The sequence below is a fragment of the Tursiops truncatus genome, chromosome 2 (genome assembly GCF_011762595.2).
Source record: "Tursiops truncatus isolate mTurTru1 chromosome 2, mTurTru1.mat.Y, whole genome shotgun sequence".
NCBI lineage: Eukaryota > Metazoa > Chordata > Mammalia > Artiodactyla > Delphinidae > Tursiops > Tursiops truncatus.
The window spans coordinates 27,101,463-27,126,403 of NC_047035.1; the positions used below are offsets into that span (position 1 = coordinate 27,101,463).

Here is a 24,941-nt window from a genome sequence, read left to right on the forward strand (position 1 = left end):
TCTAAAAATATATAGTCTCTAAAGTGACAAAGGAGGAGACAGTTGCTCAAATCATATTATAAAATACTAGAATAGCAGAAAATACAATAAAATGAAAAGAATAAAGAGGACTTAAATTAGAAAATAAAAAGAAAGAAAAGTCAGGAATTCTTGGACTAATAAAAGCTGATATACTAAATTCAGAGAATACAACTGAAAGACAAAAATAAAACCACCACCAAAAATCACGTATAGCTAGAAAAGAGGTCAAATGAAGCTGGGAATGGGAGGTGCATAAAGGGCATGAAAATGTTGACAGATTGTTTCAATCATCTTATTTCTCAAAAGCTTTCAATGGCTCCTTGATGCCAACTGCAGGAGGCATATACTTTCTCTTACAAGGTTTCAAAAGTTGGGTCATCTATACCATCAATTCATTCACCCTTTCTCCACACAGAGACCCAACGTGGGTCCTAAAGTACAGTCAGACAAGTCTCCTTATAACCCTCTCACACCACACCTCCCACTGGTCCTTTTGCCTCTGTCTGGACACCTTCTCCTCACACCCTCTCTACTTATCCATAATCTACCCTTCAAGAAGCAGCTCAGGTCCACTGTGCTGCATGAAGCCTTCCCTGATATGACTGCTCCAAGTCTACAGAGGTGCCCTTGTCCCGGCCTCCTACCTCTGCCTTCACTGTATGCCTAAGGGACTTGTCAAACGCTGCCTCATAGAGTAAAATTTCTCTTCTCGGAAAGCAGCATGATGCAGCGGGGAAAAGCAGGATCTGGAGTTAAAATACCTGAATCAAGTCCCACTGTGTGATCATGGATAAGTCACATTACTTTACTGAGGCTTATTTTCCTTATCATTACAATAGGAATAACAATGATGTGTATAAAGTACATCATAATTACAAAGAGCTACACAAATATGAGCTATTTTTATTACATGTATAAGTAATTTCTCCATCATCAGTACTGTTAACTCTCAAAGGACCGGGACCCCATCTAATATTTGTTACTCCAAAGCACCAAGCATAGTGCTAGTTACTTGTTGATACTCAATAAATATATATTAATTAAAAAGACATATTTGTTAGCAGATAAATACATCTTTCCCACACTACATGAAAATAACTCAGTTAGTTTAAAAGTCTTGGTGTTCTCTTCCACTTTTCTCAAAGGTCCCGGGAGAGGTGGAGTGATTTACCAGGTTGGTAATTTAGGAAAAATTCAACAAGCTTCTCCCTTCTTTCTCTGGGGAGATAATCTCTCCTTAGGAAGCACATATCCTCTGGTGCTCCTACAGGGTCAGGTATTCCTGATGCACAGCTCAGACCAACCTTGCCTAAAAATGGGTATGTAAATCTGTCCAATTCTGAGGGTCAACAGAAAGTGCATTAACTTGCAGATAGATATAATCAAGTCTCCCAACCTAGACTTTATCAATGTGGAGTATGGAAAGTGATATTTTGGCCTGCATCTATCTTAGTCTTTGTCATCTCAACTAGTTCAAAACCAAACCAGGAAAGGAAGGCATCATTACTGGACTCCCTAAGAAACCCCAACATTATCTGTGATTGGTTCCTTAGAAAAAGGTACTCAAATTAGGGTCCTGCCTCTTGAAAACTTAAGAGGATTCCACTTTCATTAATTAAAAGATATGTTGTCTAGTAATTGCAAATATTCAACCTCTTCAAAAATGTATCAAAAGATAAAAGTCTAATTTTGAAAAGCCAAGCAATATCTTTTTGTTGAATTCCTGGGTCTTTATAAGGTGTAACTAAACTACATGGATAGAATATTTTGCAAGATAAAAAGATTTCTCTATGAACAGCTGGGTTTTCAAAACAAAACAGACAAGAACTAGTTCTTTCTTTTATTCCTCTAAGTTTTGGCTCTACTTAGAACCACTAATGTCCCAACCAGAAGCCAGTCACCAGAGGAAGAAAAATGTGTTCCCCATAATGAAGTACAATCTTACTAGTAATCAGAGAAATGCAAATCAAGACCAAAATAAGATATCATATTACACTCAGTATTTTGACAAAAATTAAGAAGTTGACAGTACCACGTGTTAGAGAAGATATTGATCAACGGGATATCCTAGGCACTGCTAACAGGAGTATAAATTTATATAGTCACTTTGGAAAACAATTTAGCATTACTTTTTTTTTTAGCATTATATTTTAAAGTTGAACATTCACATATCTTAGGGCCCTAGATATATTCCAGCCCTAGATATACACCTAGGAGACACATATAAGCATATTCAGAGCACAGCAGTCTTTAACAGCAGAAGACCAGAAAGAAGTCGAATACCATCAACAAGAGAATGGGAAATTTAACAGCAGTATAAACACACAGAAGAATAAAATAAACTGAAAAAGAATGAATTCTAGCTACATGTAACAAAATGAACCTTAGTAATATAATACTGAATGAAAAAGGAAGAATACATACTGTTTTTTTAGAAGAAGTTCAAAAGCAATACAAACTTATCAACAGAATTCTGTTTCTACATATGATATGATAACTGCTATAGGACCTGCCCTTTCACCATAAACAGCTAGAAAAGTGCACAAAATACATGAAACAACTGTTTCCAGACATGAAACAACTGGCAGTGCAGGACTGTGATAACTGAAAGGGGGAAATAAATAAAGGGAGCCCTCTGATTGCTCCACCTTCCCACCTAGATGCAATTCCAGACAGTGCAGAAAAAGAAGGAATTCAAGTAGAACCCAAGAGTCTCTGTGTTGAGAAGACAGAGATCAAAGTTCTAGGAAGTGCTAAAATTTTCAAAGCTATGTCCTGGAGAGGAAGAAGCTACGCATAAGAGGAAATCAAAAAAGTCATCACAAGGGACCCTTTGAGTCTTTGGGTGAATACAGATCTACTCAGGCATAGGGTGAAAGTCCACAAGGCTGTGCAAGGAGCAACTGTCAGGATAAAGAACATTAAGGAGAAAGTGTAAGCTGAATACTTTCCAGAGTTCACACAGGGCTGCCAATTGATTGAGTTCCCACCAGCCAGAATGGAGAGATCTCATTGAATATGGGGGTCATTTAATAGACACCCCAAAAGAGTCTTCAGTAGTGGAACTATCCTACACCTAAACAAAAAGCTATTCTAAACAAACCATACAAATGCTTTTAAATGAGGCTGAAAAAGATTGAGCTGATCTACAAGTAACTTAAGTGTATGGCCACAAAAAAAACTTTCGATGGGCTTTACAGAAGCAATAAAATCCGAACACAACAATACAACATTTACAATGTCCAATTAAAACATCTAATTAAAAAAAATCACTGTACATGTGAAGAAACAGGAAAAATATAACTCATTAACAAGAGGAAAATCAGTCAATAGAAACAGACTTAGAAACAATAGAGATAATAGAACCAGATTTTAAAACAGCTACTATAAACACAATATATGCACAAGAATCTAAAGGAAATCCTGAAAATAATTGTAAAAAAAGAGAAAAAGAGGATATAAAGAGAAATAGATGGGAGTTGTAAAGATGAAAAGTAAAATATCTGACATGAACATTTAACTGGATAGAATTAATAGATTTAACACTGCAGACAAAAAGATGACTAAACTGACAAACACAGAGAAACAGAAACCCATCCAAAACGAAGAAAGAAAAAGTATAAAAAAATGAACAGAGCCAGACTTATAGTACAACATCAACCAATTTAACATGTAACCAGAGTACCAAAAGGAGAGGAGGGAAATGGAAAAAAAATTTGAAGAAATAATGGCCAAAAGTTTTCCAAATTTGATGAAAACTATAAGCCCACAGACCAAGAAGCTCAACAAATCCCAAGTAGAAGAAACAAGAAGAAAGTGATACCAAGGCATACCTCATAATCACACTATTGAAAATCAGTCATAAAGAAATAATCTTAAAAGCAGGCTGATACATAAAAAGAAACAAAATTGAGTTATTTGTAGTGAGGTGGATGGACCTAGAGTCTGTCATACAGAGTGAAGTAAGTCAGAAAGAGAAAAACAAATACTGTATACTAACTGTATATACGGTATAATACTGTATATATGGAATCTAAAAAAAAAAAAAAAAAGTCGTTCTGAAGAACCTAGGGGCAGGACAGGAATAAAGATGCAGATGTAGAGAATTCACTTGAGGACACAGGGAGAAGGAAGGATAAGCTGGAAAGAACTGAGAGAGTGGCACTGACATATATATACTACCAAATGTAAAACAGATAGCTAGTGGGAAGCAGCTGCATAGCACAGGGAGATCAGATCAGTGCTTTGTGACCACCTAGAGGGGTGGGATAGGGAGGGTGGGAGGGAGACACAAGAGGGAGGAGATGTGGGGATATATGTATAGCTGATTCACTTTGTTATACAGCAGAAACTAACATAACAATGTAAAGCAACTGTAATAAAGATGTTAAAAAAATTTTAAAAAGCAGGCAGAGAAAAAGAGACACATTATGCACAGAAGAACACAGAATTACTGCACACTTCTCATGAGGAAAATGCAAGTCAAAATATAACAAAACACTTTTAAAGTGTCGGGAGAAAAGTGCCAACCCAGAACTCTACAACCACTGAAAAAAATCTTTCAAAAATTGAAAGTATTGATATAAGAAAGAGTTTTTCAGACAAGCAACAGTTGAGAGAATTGATTGTACTACAATAAATCCTAAAAGAAGTTTTCCAGATGGAAGAAAATGAGGCCAGATAAAAAACTGATCAACATAAAAGAAGGAAGAAGAGAGGAAATTGTAGTAAATGTGTAATTATGAGACTTTTCCTCATACTTAAATTTCCCTAAGCTGTTCAACACAAAAATAACCAATGTACTATGGGATTTATAACATATAGAAATAAAATGCAGGACAATAATAGCCCAAAGGACAGGAGGGGGAAATCGAATTATACTGGTTGTAAAATTTCTAAATTATACCTGAAATAGTATAAAATTATTTTAAGGTGCACTGTGGTAAGTAAAAGATGCATATTGTCACCCTAGAGCAACCACACTTTAAAAAAAGCAAACCAAAGAGGCAAGAGAAATGAGTTAATCCAAAGCCGGCAGGGGAAAATAAAAAGGGAACAAAGGACACATTAGACAAATGGAAAACAAATAGTAATTTGGCATATCTAAACTCAACCATATCACCATGCCGTACATTAAATCCCCATAATTTATTCATCTTAAAACTGAAAGTTTGTACCCTGTGACCCATAGCTCCCATTTCCCCTGCCCCAGCCCATGGCAACCACCATTCTACTCTTTGTTTCTATGAGTTCTACTTTCTTTCTTTCTTTATTTTTTTTGCGGTATGCGGGCCTCCCACTCTTGTGGCTTCTCCCGTTGCGGAGCACAGGCTCCGGACACGCAGGCTCAGCAGCCATGGCTCACGGGCCCAGCCGCTCCATGGCATGTGGGATCTTCCCGGACCGGGGCACGAACCCGCGTCCCCTGCACCGGCAGGCGGACTCTCAACCACTGCGCCACCAGGGAAGCCCTACTTTCTTTTTTAAAAAAGATTCCACATATGAGTGAAATCATACAATATTTGTTTTTCTCTGTCTGGTTTATTGCACTTAGCATTATCCCTGCAGGTTCATCCATGTTGCCACAGATGGCAGGACCTCCTTCTTTGACAGAAATCTACTTTAACTATAAAGACACAAGATAGATTAAAAGTAAAACAATGAAAAAAGATACAGCATGGAAACACTAGCCATAAGAAAGCTGGAGTGGATAGGGGTGAGGGGAGAAGGAACTGGATGAAGTCAGTCAAAAGATACAAGCTTCCAGTTATAAATAAGTACCAGGGATGTAATGTACAACATGATAAACAGAAGCAACATTTCTATATGTTATATATGAAAGTTAAGAGTTCTTTAGTTTTTCTTTTAGCTTTTTTCTATTTATTTAACTTTGTATCTCTATGAACTGATGGATGTTCACTAAACTTATTGTGATAATCATTTCATGATGTAAGTCAAATCATTATACTATACACCTTAAACTTAAAAAAAAAAAAACCAAAGGAAGCTAGAGTGGGTATATTATAGCAGATAAATAGACTTCTGGACAAAGAACATTATCCAGGATAAACAGGGACATTTCATAGCAATAAAGAAGTCAATTTATGAAGAAGACATAACAAATCTAATGCAGATGTACCTAATAACAGAGTTCCAAAATCCATAAAAAGCAAAACTGACAGAACCAAAAGGAGAAACTGACAAGGTCACAACTACAATGGGCGATTTCAACACCAGACTCTTGATAATTATAAAATTACTAAAAATAGAGAATATCTGAACAAAACTGTCGAATCCCTTGACCTAATGGACATTTATAGAACACATCAGCCAACAATAGCAGGATATATATATTTCAATGTACATGTTACATTGTACCAGGACCAATCAAATTCTGAACCATAAAACAAGTTTCAGTAAATTTTAAAATATTCAACTTACACGAAGTATGTTCTCAGTACAACAGAAGTAAATTGGAAATCACTGAAAGAAAAACCTCTAGAAAAACTCCCAAATATTTTAAAACTAAATGACACACTTATAAATAACCCACAGGCCAAAGACAGAATAAAAACGAAAATACAACAATCAAAATGTATGGGAAGCTGCAAAAACAGTACTTAGTAGGAAATTTATAGCTCTTAAAACACATATAGAAAAGAAGAAAGGTCTCAAATCAATGACATCAGCTTCTACCTAAAGAAACTAGGGGAAAAATATAGAGCAAATGAAGCCCACAGTAAGTTAAAAAAAGGAAATAATAAATATTAGAGGGGAAGTCAATGTACCAGAAATAGAAAAGAAAACAATGAAACTAAAAACTGGGTGTCTTAGAAGATCAATAAAATTGATAAACCTCTAGCCAGACTGAATAGGATAAAAAGAAGAATCAAATTACCAATATCAGAAATGAGAAAAGTAACATCACTGCAGATTCTATAGATATTAAAAGGATAAGTGAATATTATGAACAATTTTATGCTTATAAATACAACATATATGAAATGGACAGATGCCTTAAAAGACACCAACTACCAAAGCTCATTCAAGTAGAAATAGATAACCTGAACAGTCCTATGTCTGTTAAAAAAATTGAAACTGAACTCCTGGTCCAGACAGCTCCACTAGTGAATTTTATCAAACATTCAAGAAATAAATAATACCAATTCTCCATAAATTCTTCCAGAAAATTGAAGATGTGAGAACACTTTCCAACTCATTCTGTGAGGCCAGAAACCAAAGACTGAAATATCTTATATATCTTATCCTCATACTAAAACCACAGACGTTATAAGAAAACTACAGATCAGTATCTCTTATGAACATAGATGTAAAAATCCAAATACAATTTCAGTAAATCAAATTCAACAATATATAAAAAAGATACCGTATCATGACCAAGTAGAGTTTATTTCAGGAATGAAATGTTGGGTTTAACGTTCAAAAATCAATGTAATTCACTATATTAACAAACCAAAAAAGAAAAACTATATGATTATGTCGAGTGATGCAGAAAAGCAACTGACAAAATCCAACAACAATTTCTGATCAAAACTCTTAGCAAAAGAGAAATAAAAGGGAACTCCCTCAATCTGATAAAGGGCATCTATGAAAAACCTAAAACTAACATCATACTTAATGACAAAAGACTAATTGCTTACCCTAGGCAGGAGCCAGACTGGGATGTCTGCTCTCACTGGTCCTATTCAACACTGTGCCGGAGGTTCTTGCCAGTGTAATCACACAAGAGTAAAGAAATAAAACACATCCAGATTGGAGATGAAGAAGGAAAACTGTCTTTATTCACAGACATTTTCAACTAGGTAGAAGATCCAATGGAATCTCCAAAAACTTTCAATAACTGATAAGTGAGTTTAGCAAGATTATAGGAACATAATCAATATGGAAAAATCATTTGTACTTCTATGTACTAGCAGCAAACAATCAGAAACTGAAATTAACAAAACAAAATCATTTACAGGGACTTCCCTGGTGGCACAGTGGTTAAGACTCCATACTCCCAATGCAGGGGGCCTGGGGTCGATCCCTAGCTGGGGAACTAGATCCCACATGCGTGCCACAACTAAGACCTGGTGCAACCAAATAAATAAATAAATATTTTAAAAAATCATTTACAATAGCATCAAAACATATTAAATACTTAGGAAGAAATCTGACAAAAAAAATGTAAAAGACCTGTACATTGAACACTACAAAACACTGCTGAGAGAAATTAAAGATGACCTGAATAAATGGACAGATATACCTTGTTCATGAGTTGGAAGACTCATTATTGTTAAGATGTCAATTCTCTTCAAACTGATCTAGAGAGTCAATACAATCCCAATGAAAATCCCAAGCAGGCTTTTTTGTAGAAACTGACAAACTAATTCTAAAATCCAAATGGAAAGGCAAATGACCTAGAATAGCCAAAACAACCTGGAAAAAGAACAAAGTTAGAACAAGATTTTTTATAAAGCTACAGTAATCAAGACAGTGTGGCACTGTATTGGCACAAAAACAAAAAGATCAATGGGAAAGAATAAAAAATAAAGAAATAGACCCACACAGTTTTCCACAAAAGTGAAAGACAACTCAATGGAGAGAGGGTAGTCTTTTCAAAAAATGATGCTAAAACTACTGGATATCCATCTGGAAAAAAAAAGAACTGTGATCCATATCTTATACCATATACAAAAATTAATTCAAAATGGATCAGACTTAAATGTAAAACTTAAAACTACAACATTTCTATTAAAAAAATAGAAGAAAACTTGGGACAGGCAAAGATTTCTTAGATACTAAAGCACAGTAATTAAAAGAAAAAAAGGACAAATTGGACTTAATCAAAATTAAAAATTTCTCCTCTTCAAAAGACACTGTTTAAAGGATGAAAAGACAAGTAACATACTGGGGGACAAAATCTTTGCAAAGCCCACATCTGATAAAAGAATTATATCCAGAAAATATAAAGAACTCTCACAAACTAATTATAAGAAAACAAATAATCTCATTTAAAAAATGGGCAAAATATTTGCTCACCGAACAGCAAACAAGCACATGAAGACATGCTCAACATCATTAATCATTAGGAAAATGCAAATTAAACCATAATGAGATATCACTACACATCTCCTAGAGGAGCTAAAATTAAACTGACCATACCAACTGTTCGTGAGGATATGGAGGAACTGGAACTCTCATACATTTATGACAGGAATGTAAAATGGTAAACCATATGGCAGTTTCTTAAAAAGTTACACATATACAATGATATGATCCAGTCATTCCACAAGTAAGTATTTTCCCAAGAGAAATGAAAGCACATGTTCTGACAAAAATTTCTATATAGATGTTCATAGAGTCTTTGTTTACAATAACAAAAAACTGGGAACAACCTAAATATTGATCGACAGATGAAAGGATAGACAAATTCTGATATATGCCTATAACAGAATACTACTTGACAATAAAAAGAAATTAAACCATTGATACATACTGTAACATGTACGAATCAAAAAATAATCTTGCCAGGTAAAAAAGAAAAGCAAATAAGAGAACAACCAACAGAATTCTATTTATGAAATTCTAGGAAATGCAAATTCCTCTTTATTGACAGAAAGCAGATCAGTAGCTGCCTGGGGACAGGAATAGGCAGGGAAGGGAAAAGGAGGGGCAGGAGAGAGGAATTACAGAGGAGAACAAAGAAACTTTTGGTAGTGATGCATATGTTCATTGTGTTGATTGTGGTGGTAGTTTCATAGATATATACATATGTGAAAATTTATCAAATTGTACAATTTGAATGCATGCAACTTATTGTATGTCAATTATCACTCAATAAAGCTGTTAAAAATAACATTTACAATATCATCCAAAAGCATGAAATACTAAGTGATAAGTTTAACGTGTTCAAGATCTTTACACTGGAAACTACTATAAAATATTGCTAAGAGAAATCAAAGAAGACCTAAATAAATGGAGAGATATATCATGCTCATGGATTGGAAAATTCAACGTTACTGAAATATCCACTCACCCAAAATTAATCTATATGTTCAATGCAATGCCCATCCAAAGTCAGCAGACTTTTGTGTAGAAACTGACAAAGAAATTTTAAAATTTCTTTGGAAATACAAAGGACACAAAATAGTCAAAATACTTCTGAAAAAGAACAAAGTTGGAAGACTTACAACACTACCTAATTTCAAGACTTAGTATAAAGCTACAGATATTAAGACAAACATGTAGATCAGTGAAACTGAATAAAGTCTAGAAATATACATACATATATATTTCAGTTAACTTTCAATAAAGACGCCAAGTTAAATTCAATAACATAATTTCAAAAAGTGGTGCTGGAGCAAATGGACATCCATATGGAAGGAAATGGAAGTCAACCCTTACCTCACACCATACATAAAAATTAAATCAATACATATCATAGACCTAAATATAAAAGCCAAAATTACAAAACTTCTAGAAGAAAACAAAAGAGAAAAAGCTTTGTGAAGTTGGCATTGGTAAAGATTTCTTTTCTAAGTTTTCTTAGAAAACACGAAATGCATAAACCTTAAAAAAATATTGGCCAATTGGACTTCATTGAAATTTAAAACTTCTGTTCTTTGAAAGCCACTGTTATAAAAAAGAAAAAGCTAGCCACAGACTTTGAGAAAATATTTATAATGTAAATATCTGGGAAAGGACTTGTATCAAGAGCCTTTTATAACACAATAATAAAAAGATAAAAATCTTAAAATTTAAAATGGAAAAAAGAAGATACATAAATGGCCCATAGCACATGAATGCTCAATATCATTATTAATCAGAGAACAGTAAATTAAAACTACAGAGAAACACTACACACACACTAGAATGTCTAAAATTAAAAAGCCTGACAACACCAAGTGTTGGCAAGGATGGAAAGGCAAATGGAACTCTCATTCATCATTGGCAAAATGTAAAATGGTTCTATCTCTTATCTCTTTTCATACGACCCACCTATTCCACCCCTAGGTATTTATCCAAGAAAAATAAAATCATATATCCACACAGAGACTTGTACATAAATGTTCATAATAGCAGCTTTCGTCAGAACAGCCCCAAACTGGACACAATCCAAATATTCCACACAGGTGAATGGATAAACAAATGGTGCTATATTCATACAATGAAATAGTACATAACAATAGTCAGGAATGAACTACTACTGTTTCACACAACAACACGGATAATTCTCAAAAACATTATGCCAAACAAAAGAATCCAGACATCAAAAAATATATAATGTATGATTCTATTATATAAAATTCTAGAAAAACTATAGTGATATAAAGCAAGTCAGTAGATGTTTGAGGCTCACAGTAATGGGGGGACTCACAGTGAAGGGGCATGAGAGGACATCTGGAGGTAATGGAATGTTCTATATCTTAATTGTGGTGATTAAACTGATGTCTGTATTTGTCAAAATTCATCATCAAACTTAAAATGGATGCTGCTGCATGTAAACTTGATCTCAAAGATGATTAAAAGTAAGTAATTTATTGTTTAAGCACACATATAGATGATAAACCAATTTTTTTTTTTTCAAATCAAGGTAGTGATAATCACAAAATTTAGGACAGTGTCTAACCCTGGGTTAGGGGGCAGTTAGGAAGAAGGAAGGGAACTAGAAAAAAGGGAGGAATAATGCAGGGTTGGGTAATATTCATACTGTCATAAATAAATAAACAAAAAAATGTAAGAAAGGCACCATGTGGAGAGCAGTGATGATACTGTGTCACAATTAATCCAATTCTCTTGACCTGAAGTACAGATTTAAAAAAAAGGTAGTCACCTCACCCATATATTTCCCATGTCTCTGATGTAGGGAATATGCGAATAAATCCACCTCTCCGATCATTCTCTTCCTTCACCCTCCGTAAAACTTTGATCTACACGGAGGAAGAGAAAATAAAATAAAATGAGTACCTATTTTAAAAACTGTAATCCATGTGGTAATAGGACAGAGGAAGAGAGTTATGAACCGAGAATACAAAAGAAGCATGAAGGAAGAAATTAATTCCATTTAAGATGCTGTTTTTTTGAGAAGCTATTTCTCCCATGTTCAGTATAAGATATGAGTTGGTCATGAATATTACGAATCACTCACTAATTTTCACTGAAGCCTATGTTAACCCGTAAAGGCCTGAAATAGAGTTATCTTTACCTCCTCCATTGACAGACCAAGCACAGAACCACCTAACTTCGCCGGCACCTTCTCCCGCGCTGAGCCCACAAGGTTTTTCATTTCCGCGTCACTGGCAGAGAGTGGACGGCAACGCTAAGGAGAAGAAAAAAGAAAAACAAAAATATCTTTTCATCACCTTTCTTCATTTCCCTCTAGTCAGTCCCTCAACACCATTATGTTTCATAACATGTATAAGCTCAAATCCAAAGCCCATTTTCTGTAATTGATCTCTTAGCCTGAAACCCTGGGAAATAGATGAAAGCCAGTAAACTCAAAGAAAAGAAGAGAAAATAGAATAGTAGGAAAACACTATGGGTTAAGAGAGATACAAATTAAAAAAAGAAAGAAAGATGTCCACGTGGCTTTGTAAGCTAGTAACTTATTCCTAATCTTGGTTTTAGAATACATTTAATAGTTTGAAAGATATGGGAAAAAAATCTGAAAATAACCTCAACATAAGATTAAATATGTATTTATTTCAGTAAGTAACTATATTCTTTTCAGCACTGGGGAAGTAAAGTTAGGAAAAGTAAGACATAAAACAGAAAAACACACAATGAAGACCCGACGCAGCCAAAAAAATAAAAATAAATAAATAAATAAAATTAAAAAAAAAAAAGACCGAGAAACAGGAGCAATCTATTATGTCACAGATGAAAAAGTTGGACAGTGGGATGTTTTAGAACTTGAGGGGGAAATATTAGGATGAAAGTTATCAGTGACACAGAAGAGAGCTGTGAGCAAAAGGCTACAACTTGAGAAACACTGTAGTTGCTAGACTACAAGACACTGGATCTAGGATGACTGCCTTGGGTACTCCAAGGAGGCAGCCAAGTGGGTCATGTTCCTTATGGATCCCCAAAGATGATCTGGCTACTTCAGCTTCTGAATGATGATCAGGAAGGCTGTTGGAGAACAAAACTTTTAAGAGATTTTGATGTTATGAGAGCAGAGAAATACAAAGGTAACAAAGGAAATCAAATAGTATGAAGCATGAAGACACACTATTATTGAAAAAGATGACTGAAAAAATAAGGCAAATAAATCTGCCAACTACAAAGAATAAGGAATAATCCAAGAAATGGGGGTATAATTTGTCTCTCTAGAGTCCTGGAAGTAACTCTGACCAGACAGAAGAAGTCCTACCATCAGGAACCATTGTTTATTTTTCTTTTTGTATACACAGTCCATGGAAAGGCTTTTTGACAACTAACTTTTGACATTTTCAGCAATACTCATTGTTATGGACTAAATGTTTGTGTTGCCCCAAAATTCCTACGTTGAAAGCCCTAACCCCCACAATGTGACAGTATGTGGAGATGGGGCTTTTGGGAAGTAATAAGAGTCAGATGAGGACATGAGGGTGAGGCCCTGGTCTGATGGGATTAATAGCCTTTAAAGAAGAGCCACCAGGTTTCCCTGGTGGTGCAGTGGTTAAGAATCCGCCTGCCAAGGCAGGGGATGCAGGTTCGAGCCCTGGTCTGGGAAGATCCCACATGCTGCGGAGCAACTAAGCCCATGCGCCACAATTACTGAGCCTGTGCTCTAGAACCCGCGAGCCACAACTACTGAGCCCACATGCCGCAACTACTGAAGCCCACTGGCCTAGAGCCCATGCTCCACAACAAGAGAAGCCACTGCACTGAGAAGACTGTGCACTGCAACAGAGTAGCCCCCGCTCGCCACAACTAGAGAAAGACTGCGTGCAGCAACGAAGACCAAACGCAGCCAAAAATAAATAAATTAATTTAAAAAAAAAAAAAAGAAGAGCCACCAGAGAGCTTGTTCTCTCTCTCTTTCTCTCTGCCTGAGCAAGCACAAGGAGGTCATGTGAGCACACAGCAAGATGGTGACCACCTACAAGCCAAAAGAAGAGGCCTCAGAACAAAACCTACCTTGCCAGCACCTTGATCTTGGATTTCCCAGCCTCCAGAGCTGTGAGAAATAAGTTTCTGTGGTTTAAGTCACCCAGTCTATGGTATTTTGCTATGGCTGCCCACGCAGACTAATGCACACCTGTACATAAACAACCATGAATGGCTTTACCTTTGGACACAAGGGAGACCAATATATACTAATCTTCAAAGTTAGCATGGAGTTATAAAACACAGATTTTCTGATAGGAAACTCCATGGAAGAAAAACCACGAAATGAGCAGATACAAGCACCAAGTGAAGGTAGGAACTTTTATCTCTTTAACTTTTCCTGTGGTATCTTCAGCATCTAGAACAGTACTTGGGATGGAGTAGGAGATCAATAAATGTTTTTTGAACAAATAAGTAAATGAATAATGTGCTGACACATAGATCAACCATGGTTAGAATTAAACTTTGCAGAGGATTTTGGGAAAAAATTTAACTCCCTTCTGATCTCTGGAAATACATTATACAGCACATGTTGGAAATCAAGAAGAATGTTTAAGATTTAAGAAGGGAATCAATATAAGTAATAGAATCATTTAAAAAATTTTTTAAAGTGTGACTTCTTATTTAGCATATAACTTGGAAAAGCCAAAATATTAAATGGATGTTTTGAGGACTTCTGTCATCTTCACACACTACTTATTGTTTGCTAAAAAGACTTATCTACCTCACATGTGACAGCATGGCTTTGATCAGAAAGCCACTGGCAGTAAATCCTCCAAAGTCAAGCTGCCTTATCACTTCACACTATTTAAGAATATCTTGAAGTCCTCTGAAATTGTGAAAGAAGACAATATGAAGTAAGCATTCATTTTAATGATGTAATAAAAATAAAGATTAAGCATCTTAGAATAGAAAGAATGTTATTTTAAGATGCTGATTAACTGTATTACCAGGTTAATAAGAAAAAATATTTTAAGAAATAGTTATTACCTACAGGAATAGTTTTAAGGAATGGTCATATTTATAAGAACATGGATCAAGTCACTACTGAATAACATCTAATGAGCACATCCAATTTTTAAAAAATTATTTTCCTTTTTTTTGTCCTTTTGTTTTGTTTTTGTTGGTTCAGTCTCTTATCTGTTTTTTCATTGTTAGGGGTTTTTTCTGTTTGCTTATTTATTGTTTACTTTTTGTTCTTATCTTTTTAACTTTTTTTTTTTTTTTTTTTTTGCTTTTCTAGGACCTAATTTTCATCTTTGTGGAACTGCTTCATGATATTCCTGGCTTCCAGAGATTGAGACTATTATAATGATGTTGCAATCTTCCTCTATTCATCTAAACCTGCTCCCCCAAACAATGAATTAGCTCTCCAAAACTCTCCCAGTCATTTTTAAAGAGTTGTCTCCTACATACATTCACAACCACTCTTTTGTTACTCACAGTCCACAGTCCTAACTCTAGCCACTGTGTGCCTACATGAGGGCTATTTGGGTGGGGTGGGTAGGAGTTTAAGCAGGTGCTGCTGGCTGGGGCTTTTGGGAGGTTAGAAAAGGAAGGGGTAATGGTGCTTGTTAGATGAATGCTTCAGCTGTTAACTCCCATAAACCGACTGTTTTATTCTTTTATTGCCACAAATACCACCAGAGCGCAAAGAAAAGGTCAATGCTACTCCAAAAGAGAAAAAAAAAATGTGGCTAGAAACTCCTTTAATCTCTTCACCTATTTACTTCAATGTCAACTATTAAGAAGGCTGAGAGGGAGAAAAATAGGAAAAGTTGTAGCTCTCGAAGTCTAGGTATCTCAAATGCCTCTCTAAAATCCACCCAGGTTTCCTGTGTCTTTGGGGAAGCCAGTGGAAAATAATCAGACTAGAAAGTCAAAAATATTTTGCCAATCTCAGCTTTTCAATAAATTTGAGACGAGAGAATTTTTTAAATCTACATAATATCTGCTGTACTGGTTTATACAGGAATGTATTTATACAGGAACAACAAAGCATTACTATCCTAGACCACTGGTTGAAACCTACCAATATTTATTAATGAAATGAACTCTTAACAAATGAATTATAGACACAGATGAGAGAAAAAGCAGAGGGAAAAGGGGAGAAGATGGTATAATAATTAAAAAAAAAAAAGAAAAAAACCAGAAATGCTTATGAGTGCCAAGGAGATACTTGGAAATTAAAAGCAAAGCAAAAGAAAAAAAGGAATCAGAATGATTTGAAAGGCCATCAGGACTGTCAAGAGCAAAGCAGTTCAAATACAAGCCATTCTGTGGTTTTGACTTTGGGCACATCAGCTCAGCTATGTTCTCTGGGTAGTGGATAGAATACATCCACATACTCCAATGGATTGACTAAATACACTAAGGAAATAAAGCTCCTCTAAACTTAAAGGGAACCATTGCCCCTGGCTAGTTACACAAGATTTAAACTACTGGGTTCTCAGATAGACTTTAAACTGTCTCAGTAAAAATTCTACCATGCAACATGCATCAAAGTTGTTAAATTATAATTAGTACAACGTAGGACTCAGAAATATACCCAGAGAAGAAACCAATATGCATCTAACCTTCATTGCTAGGGAAGAACTGGCTGAGAATGTGAAATTATTGAGACAGGGAATCACCTGCCCCCACTCACAGCAGTAAGAAACAGGTGTTGAATCAGAAAAATGGTTCTCACCCTAAAGAAAGCTGGCAAGTACCAGTAAGGAGAACTGGACAAGAGGTAGAATATGAAAAAAAACGGTGAGGTATCCTCAAAGATATCAAAATTGAGGGGCAAAAAAAAATCTGCTTGACAGAGAACACATACAAAGAATAAAAAGCCTCCCAATGCAACTTTACAAAGTTTAGAATTCTGTGTTAAAAATACATGGACTAGCAATAGCTCAATTTATATGTGATGCATCTTGCCACTCAGAAAATAAAAAGTCAAGTTTAAAAAGCAAAATGAATCAGTTCTATCAAAGAAAAGAAAATGAACAAAAAAACCACATATGAATAAATCTGGGTGGAAACAGACCAAAAATGGCTAATAGAGAAGGCTTACATATAATGATAACCGGAAGTATACGACTTTGAAATTAGGGGAAAAAAAAAAAGCAAGTAAGTAGGTTTGTGTTACAGTAAAAAAAAGATATGCAGCATCTGAAAATCTGTACTAAATGTAAGTCAGCAGGTCTGAGAGACATGCATCTTGCTATTAACAGAACTGGCTTTAAAAACAAAAAAATTTACCAAAACCACTTACAATTATGTTTGAAAAATCATGAAGAACTAAGGAGGTACCAGAGGATTAGGAAAAAAAAAAAAAATGAGACACCAATCTTCAAAAATTTAAGAAGTATGCTTCTGGCGATTACCGCCTGGTGAGTCTAACTTGAATCCCTAGTAAAATAATGGAACAAATATTAAAAGAAAAAAATCCAGAAACATTTAGAGTTTAATGGGCTCATAAAGAATAGTAGTACAGAGACTGCTTATTTATTTTAAAATATGCTTTATAATTTTGATATTTAGGACAAAATAACAAAAAGGGGGAATAGAGCAAATATATTTAATGTCTTTGGATTTTAGAGAAGCATTTGTGAAAACTTCATATAGTTTTTATTTTAAATTATATTTCCAATCAGGACTTAGCATCATGATATAATAAATAAAATATACCAACAAAAGCTGAACACAGTTAAAAGATGCAACTGTAGGATAAGATAAGAAGCAGTGAATCAAGTTGGGAAGTGATCAGGTACTGATTAAGCATTATTTAGAATCTGTATTGATGTCTGGGAGGATGAATAATTAATTAATTATTTATTTAATTGGGTTGATTTGCATTTGTTGATGACAGTAAATGTGAAAAGACATGACTATAGATAAATGAATATCAAAATAACACCAGATACTGACAATGCAAAAAGGGAAATCAAAACAGTACTCAAGGGCTTCTCTGGTGGCACAGTGGTTGAGAGTCCGCCTGCCGCTGCAGGGGACACGGGTTCGTGCCCCGGTCCGGGAAGATCCCACATGCCGCGGAGCGGCTGGGCCCGTGAGCCGTGGCCGCTAAGCCTGCGCATCCAGAGCCTGTGCTCCGCAACGGGAGAGGCCCCAACAGTGAGGGGCCCGCGTACCGCAAACAAAACAAAACAAAACAAAAAACAAAAAACAGTACTCAAAAGTATGAAGGAGACTAAATCTTCTGAGGGTAAACTATGTGTCCAAAAGTATCCCCAATATTTTACCTACTTTTGATCATTCCTTTCTCAGCATAACTCCATGTACGTATTACTATCCTCATTTGACAGATGTGGGAAGTGAGCCTGAGACGTAAGGGAACATGCCCAAGGTCTGACAGTTACTGGCAGAGTTCAAATTTGAACCCAGGTCTATCTGACTTCAAAGTCCTCATTCTTCCCACAAAACCATATCACCTGCTTGAACACTGAAATGTAATTTCTGGGGCGTGAAAAATGTTGAACCATAGGTATTCAAGGGAAGGGAGAAATGTAGAAAGAGAATCATCAGACAACAAGCAAAAAACTGTGACTTCACAATCTGACACCACCAGAAAAAGAAAAGCTTACACGGTCTAAATGGCCTGAGCAGAAAGTTTCTTCTCTTTTCTCACTTAGCTCTGATGAAACTACTGTGGATTTGAGAGTGCTTCATTAATAGAAAGATAGGGACAAGGTAGAACATTGCAAAGGACAGTAAGAGTCGAAGAATTCAATATGTTTAAGGTTGGCTGAATAAAGCCAGAAAGCCTTTGTGTCATGTGAGCAGTGTTGAAATAAATAACCACTAAAGAGAGGCCTTGCTCGTCCACAGGTTATTCGCAACTTATGGCAATTCAAGCAATGGAGCTAGGTGGAATAGAATTAAAATGAGTAATGGGACATTAAGATTAGATTTCCACGTCAAAGACACTTCTTTGGAGTCAAATTCAGAAGGCTACGAAACAGTACTTTAATGTTCTCCTTAAATAGGTTAGGTCAAGAGATACTTAGAGTGCAAGCTCTTTGAAGTCAACAGCCTTGGTTTTTGTTTGCCACAGAGAGCAGCTTGCACACTTAGGTACCTGCTGAATACGAAACACTATTACAGAGTTTTGGATTCTACCAACTAAACAACAAAACTTGTGTTACAAAACCATACTAATCAGTTACCAAATACTAGACAACACAGCCAGTGAGTCTTTTTTTCATTTCTTTGATTCGTATAAACCATGTAAATCACTTTATCAAAAACAGTAGCTAAGAAAGTTATAATTCCAGCTTCCAGCTTACCAGAAACACTATCTACAAATGCCAAAATAAATATACTGGGGCTTTTTACTAAAGAACTAATAATTGCAAGTGACACACTTATAAATGAGAACATCTACATCACTCATATCAAAGCATCAAATCCTATCACTTCAAAAGATGTTAAAAAAAATCTGCGCAGAAGAAAGTGACAGTTTATTTCACATACTGCTAACAAGAATAGAAAGAGGACAAATGCTGATCATTAAGAGACTGAGATAACATATTTTGTCTTTATTTTAAACGTAGCATCTGAGACACCAAATATGGCAGAGTTTCTAAGATTCATAAAACTGCAAATTACTACATGTAAGAAAAGTCATCTGTTAAAAAACTCAAACACAGCCCAATACCCAATGTGAAAACATTTCCAATATTAAGCTACCGACAAGGGTATGTTTCAAAAGATGTCTGCACAAATGAAAGGTTACTTGTGCACTATGGTATTTCTTTCCTGGAATATTTTGGTCAGAACAATAGATATGCCTCTAAACTCTGTTCATCATTTAAATTCAACTGCCTCTGCCACAGCATAATCCCCATCAGAAAAAGAGGATTCACAAATTCCTGCAACCTCTACTCTTATATACTACATCCAAAAGATCTCTGTGCATTCACTTTCACTTATTCTATTTTACATTATTAAACTGTTCAAAAAGCAGGTGCATGAAATATGTACTGTGAAACAGTGAAGCTAAATGGCTTTTCATTTGGGGAATGGAGATAAAACTTTGAATGAAATCTCCAAACGATCCAGAACTTACCTGTTTGGTGCTTGAGGACTGAAACTGTGCAGATACTGGACGCTATAAAAGACAGAAAAATGGAATAAAGCCTTATCTTTTCCTAACATGCCTGTATTTTCCAACTCCTACACCTATGGTGACAAAAATAATCTTCAAGCAGACAGCAAAAGCCAAAGCCCTATATTTTGCTCTTAAAAGATTAGAGCATTTATTATCGTTCACACTGCATTCTCCTGCGGTATAACCATTCCAGTTTCACCTTCTCACCACTGAGAACTCAATCCTACTGTCACGTACTGAAGATCCTGAAGTTAACTATTCTACCTGATAAAATGGTCTCACACAGTACATGTAATCTATAGCTTCTTTAGCCTTTAAGTAAGTGTCCTGTGGACTGCTCATGGATGAAGTCATGCCATCACCCACCAGTATGCAGAACAAACAGTGAATAGAGTCTCCACTACGTGCAAAGAGTCACCAGTAAAAGCTGACAGGCGAGCTAAGAAAAGGGATCAATTCATCCAAGATTGACATACAGCTACTCCTAGAGTGGAACTTGCAGAAACTGTCAATGATGCACAGAAACATTCGTAATCCTTTATACACAGTCCTGTGGCTCTTGCCACAGATACTGCAGAAAACAATTTGCAAAGGAACGCGATTGCCTAAATTCACTTTTCCTAGTACGCCTAGGTTAACCCTCTACCAGCTTGGTGCTTTGTGACCACTTAGAGGGGTGGGATAGGGAGGGTGGGAGAGAGACGCAAGAGGGAGGAGATATGGGGATACATGTATATGTATAGCTGATTCACTGTTATAAAGCAGAAACTAAGACACCTTTGTAAAGCAATTTAAAAAAAAATTAAAGAAAACCCTTTGATCTGTGATGTACTGATCAAGTACAACCCTGTTGCCTGGTTTCACTTCTAATCTAAGATAATATCCCTTAAAATATAGTTCACCCTGTTCCACACCACAGCACTAATGCTAATAGGGAATAATTCTAAGGCAAGAGGTCACAGGCAACCAATAAACTGAATCCAGCTCAAGGACATGCTATGTTTCATCTGCAAAGTATTAGTTTTTAAACTGAACTCTTGTTGCCAGTATTTTAAAATAAGATTTCTGATTTCTCTTGACAGTAGGAAGATCTAACAACACTTGGCCCACACTCACGCATGGCAATGATCAGCCAGAGCACGTAAGTAAAAGAGCTGCCCTTTTGCTAGGAAGCATGCACTGCCCAGTTTACTGCAGTCACAGCACTCTTAGATGTCTCATACCTGGCCCTAGTTACCCTTTCACATTGTCTCTCTGAAGCCCCTAGAGGCATCTGAGTTTGTAAACCCTGTTCTAATGAAAAGTTATGTGAATAAATAATGGTACAGAAGCTTAGCAAACAGAAGTAGCAGTAATCTACACGGGACCAGCGAGCAAAAGGAAGAGAAGTGGGAGGAAAAAAGGGAGAGGTGGAGGGCTAAAGTGGCGGTAGGGGGAACATAGGAGGGGCGAAGTAAGGGAAAGGGGAGGGACAGGGAGAAGCAGCAGCTGTTTCTGCCCTCAAAGAGCTTACAATCTAGCAGAGGAGTACTGGACAATTTAAAGGCAACAAGTCAATGAATGCAAAACAATGCAATAAAGAACCAGTAAATAATGATGCAATGAAAAGAAAAGGTCATGACAGAGTGGAATGGATTTAGTAAGAAACGATCTCCAAACCTCTGAGCAGGTGAGGTAATCAATCCAGATGGGAAGACAGGAGGAAAGTGGACCTTTTGGATAGGAAGAAACGCTAGAGGCAAAGAAACACAAGTGGAAACTAGCCAGGTCTAGATGGGCGGGGACTGATCAGATGATGGAATAGGTAGGCAGAATGATGAGCTGATTGGTTTAACTGGAACAAAAATGCAGAGTACACAGACTGGCGCCACACTGGGTCAGATGATGTTTCAGACACCCATGCACAGTTTTCTGCAGGCATTTATCTCATTTAACTTCAATCTACACCTCATGATCATTGAGGGTCCCTGTGAAGAGACTCACATGTAGAGAAGATACTATTTCAACTGAGCATCTTCTCTGCGAAGCTAGTCTGAAGATCAAAAAGAATGCAGCAGGGCTTCCCTGGTGGAGCAGTGGTTAAGAATCCGCCTGCCAAGGCGGGGGACACGGGTTCGAGCCCTGGCCCGGGAAGATCCCACATGCCTCAGAGCAACTAAGCCCGTGAGCCACAGCTACTGAGCCTGCACTCTAGAGCCCACGAGCCGTAACTACTGAAGTCTGCGAGCCACAACTACTGAAGCCTACGTGCCTAGAGCCCGTACTATGCAACAAGAGAAGCCACCACAATGAGAAGCCTGCACACCACCACGAAGAGTAGCCCCCACTCACTGCAACTAGAGAAAGCCCACACACAGCAACAAAGACCCAAGCAGCGAAAAATAAATAAATTAATTAAAAAAAAAAAAAGAATACAACAGAGTAATGATGAGGAATTTGTAGATTCCCTCTCTGTGCCTCGTTTATGAGCATATCAATTTGAGAAAACAGAAAGTGATTTTTAAAAAGAGAGAAAAAGAAAAAAGGAAAAGACAATGAAAAAAGAAGCCAAAAGAAAAGAAAGAAAAAAGCAGAGAGTAAGTTGGTTTGACAGCATTAAAAGCATAAGCTATTAGCTGTGGCTGAATATAACTGCCTCCTGTCTAGAATGGTCCCCCAGTTCTCCGGCTGTAAGTGACCTTACAATCATAGCGCTTCTGCTCACTCCTTGACAACAGCTGCCACTTTGCAATAAGCTTCCTTGGGGCTTCCTGTTGCTGAATTTGCTTACCTGAGGTTTCTGGAAAGGGTTTCGCCTGGAAGACTCAAAGGTGGGATAAATTGGCCGGGTTGAGGCCCGCTGGGCAGGATCTTGACATACAAACCCTGAATGGGGAATGGGAAATATTAAAGCCTGCCATTTTCTAAGAAATTAGCAGATTTAGCTGCACCTTTCCTTTAGATGGACAAACTCAGTTTCACTGTCATAAACGTTACAGAGATCCATCCTCAGGAGGTTTAGGCATGACTCTCCCATACACATACTCCACTTGAACTTCGAACCACCACAACTGCAGCAAACAAGTAAGGAATATATGCAGATAAACCAGCCTTCCTCGGGGAGCTGGGGGGCTGAAATGTGATACTGATGGAAGAAGAGACGTAGACTTCTGATGAACTTCAGAGTAAAAGTGCAAACCACCACTTAAAAACACACAGTGGTTAATAAAGACAAGTTATTTCAAAGTGGCTTCCTGGATGGTGACTGGAAAATAATGTTGTTTACCAGGAGAACCCAGAAGCAAGTGAGGGGTCTTGTCCTGTTATAGGATCCACTTCTGGAACTGCTAAAGGTGGTCTATTGGCAGCTTCCAAAATGGGCTTTGTAGATTACCCATTGCTTAAGAAATTAAGCTTCGGCCAATTTCACTTATTTCCTAAAAGGAAGCAAATTCTCATCTAAGGAGAACACTGTAGCAAAGTTTTACAGCATTTGCTGGTACACCAAGTGTCAGTTCATTTCAAGTGTATTTTATCATGTCTTTTTAGAGTACTTAAGACAACAACAACTCCAAACCCAAAACATACCCACCTGGCTGCCCATCTCCATCTCAAAGTTCTGGCTTATCTACTCAGAAAGGGATTGCTTCCTTGGCTGCTTCAGTTACAACCACTACAGAAGAGCGCCGACACCAGTAGAGACTGCCTAGCAGAAACACAGCCAGTCTCCTTCGTAACAAAGCCTCTTCAGTGGGTTTCACTATCTCAGCTCAGAGAAAAATATATTTTCTCCAGATCTTTGCTTAATTCTCTTCCTCAGCTCCTAATTCCTGTGCCCCAGGAATTAGGTCTCAGCCCTAGTTGTGGTTCAGCCTCAGGGCAGGATGGAGCCAGGGGGAATAGAAACATATAAACACTTCCCTGAAAATATCATTTTTTAGTACAAAACATTTAGCATGGCTGAGAAACTGCCAGTTGGCAACACCTACAGAACCTGACAAAATGGATGCACTGCTTAACTTTTATATGAGTTTTCAGAAAACACTACTACTCACCTACAACAGTGAACATATCTGAAATCATACTGGCTTTAATCTTTAGGTCCAGAGGTGCATCACTAACAGAACAAAGAAAGAAAAGAGCAATCAATAATTTTATAGGTTAACAGAATAGCTGCCCCTAATAGGCCTTAATACAGCAAAGCTACCAAATGTCAATGAGGAGATACACATAAAGCACATCAAATGCATGGGGGAAAGAAAAAACATCTGGGCAAAAATTCTAGAAATAAAAGCCTGGCATCAAACTCATCCTCTGCAAGGCAGGCCCAGATCTAAGGCGCTTATCCCCTGACATGCAATCTTTTTATTCCAGAAGGTATTGTGCAATTCAAACTTTGCACAGGTCATAACACTGCTTCACTATCACTGTGGATTTGAGAGGTTCAGATTTTTAATATGCTCTTTGATGAGTGTGCCCATCGTTCAATTTTTTTTTTTTTACTGCTGTGATAGTCAAATCACATTGACATGCAAGAGAAGAAACTTGGGCTATCTCTGTACATTTTTTAAGGCTTCATTTTCCATTCTAAATCCATCTTCTTAAGCTTGCAGGCTTGCAAATGAAGGCAAAAAAAAAAAAATACAAGTTATACCAAAATATCACCAGATGATGCAGCAGGAACCCACATGGAAACAGAAACAACATGGTCCGAAAGCAGGGGGCATCCCTA

At 36.8% G+C, this 24,941-nt stretch overlaps 1 protein-coding gene across 15 annotated transcripts in view; it reads right to left on the reverse strand.

Moving 5' to 3' along the window:
• Positions 1-24,941, reverse strand: part of TTLL5 (tubulin tyrosine ligase like 5) — a 305,050-nt gene that overhangs the window by 207,139 nt on the left and 72,970 nt on the right. For 13 of the 15 annotated variants that reach the window (XM_019920700.3, XM_019920731.3, XM_019920722.3 and 10 more), the window contains 5 exons: positions 24,265-24,326; positions 23,001-23,095; positions 20,189-20,230; positions 12,230-12,343; positions 11,863-11,954 (listed from right to left, as the gene is read on the reverse strand). In XM_019920700.3, coding sequence (XP_019776259.2) covers positions 11,863-11,954; positions 12,230-12,343; positions 20,189-20,230; positions 23,001-23,095; positions 24,265-24,326 — 405 coding nt within the window. The remainder of the gene's footprint in view (positions 1-11,862; positions 11,955-12,229; positions 12,344-20,188; positions 20,231-23,000; positions 23,096-24,264; positions 24,327-24,941) is intronic. The other 2 variants (XM_073800210.1, XM_019920740.3) reach the window with 1 other exon arrangement.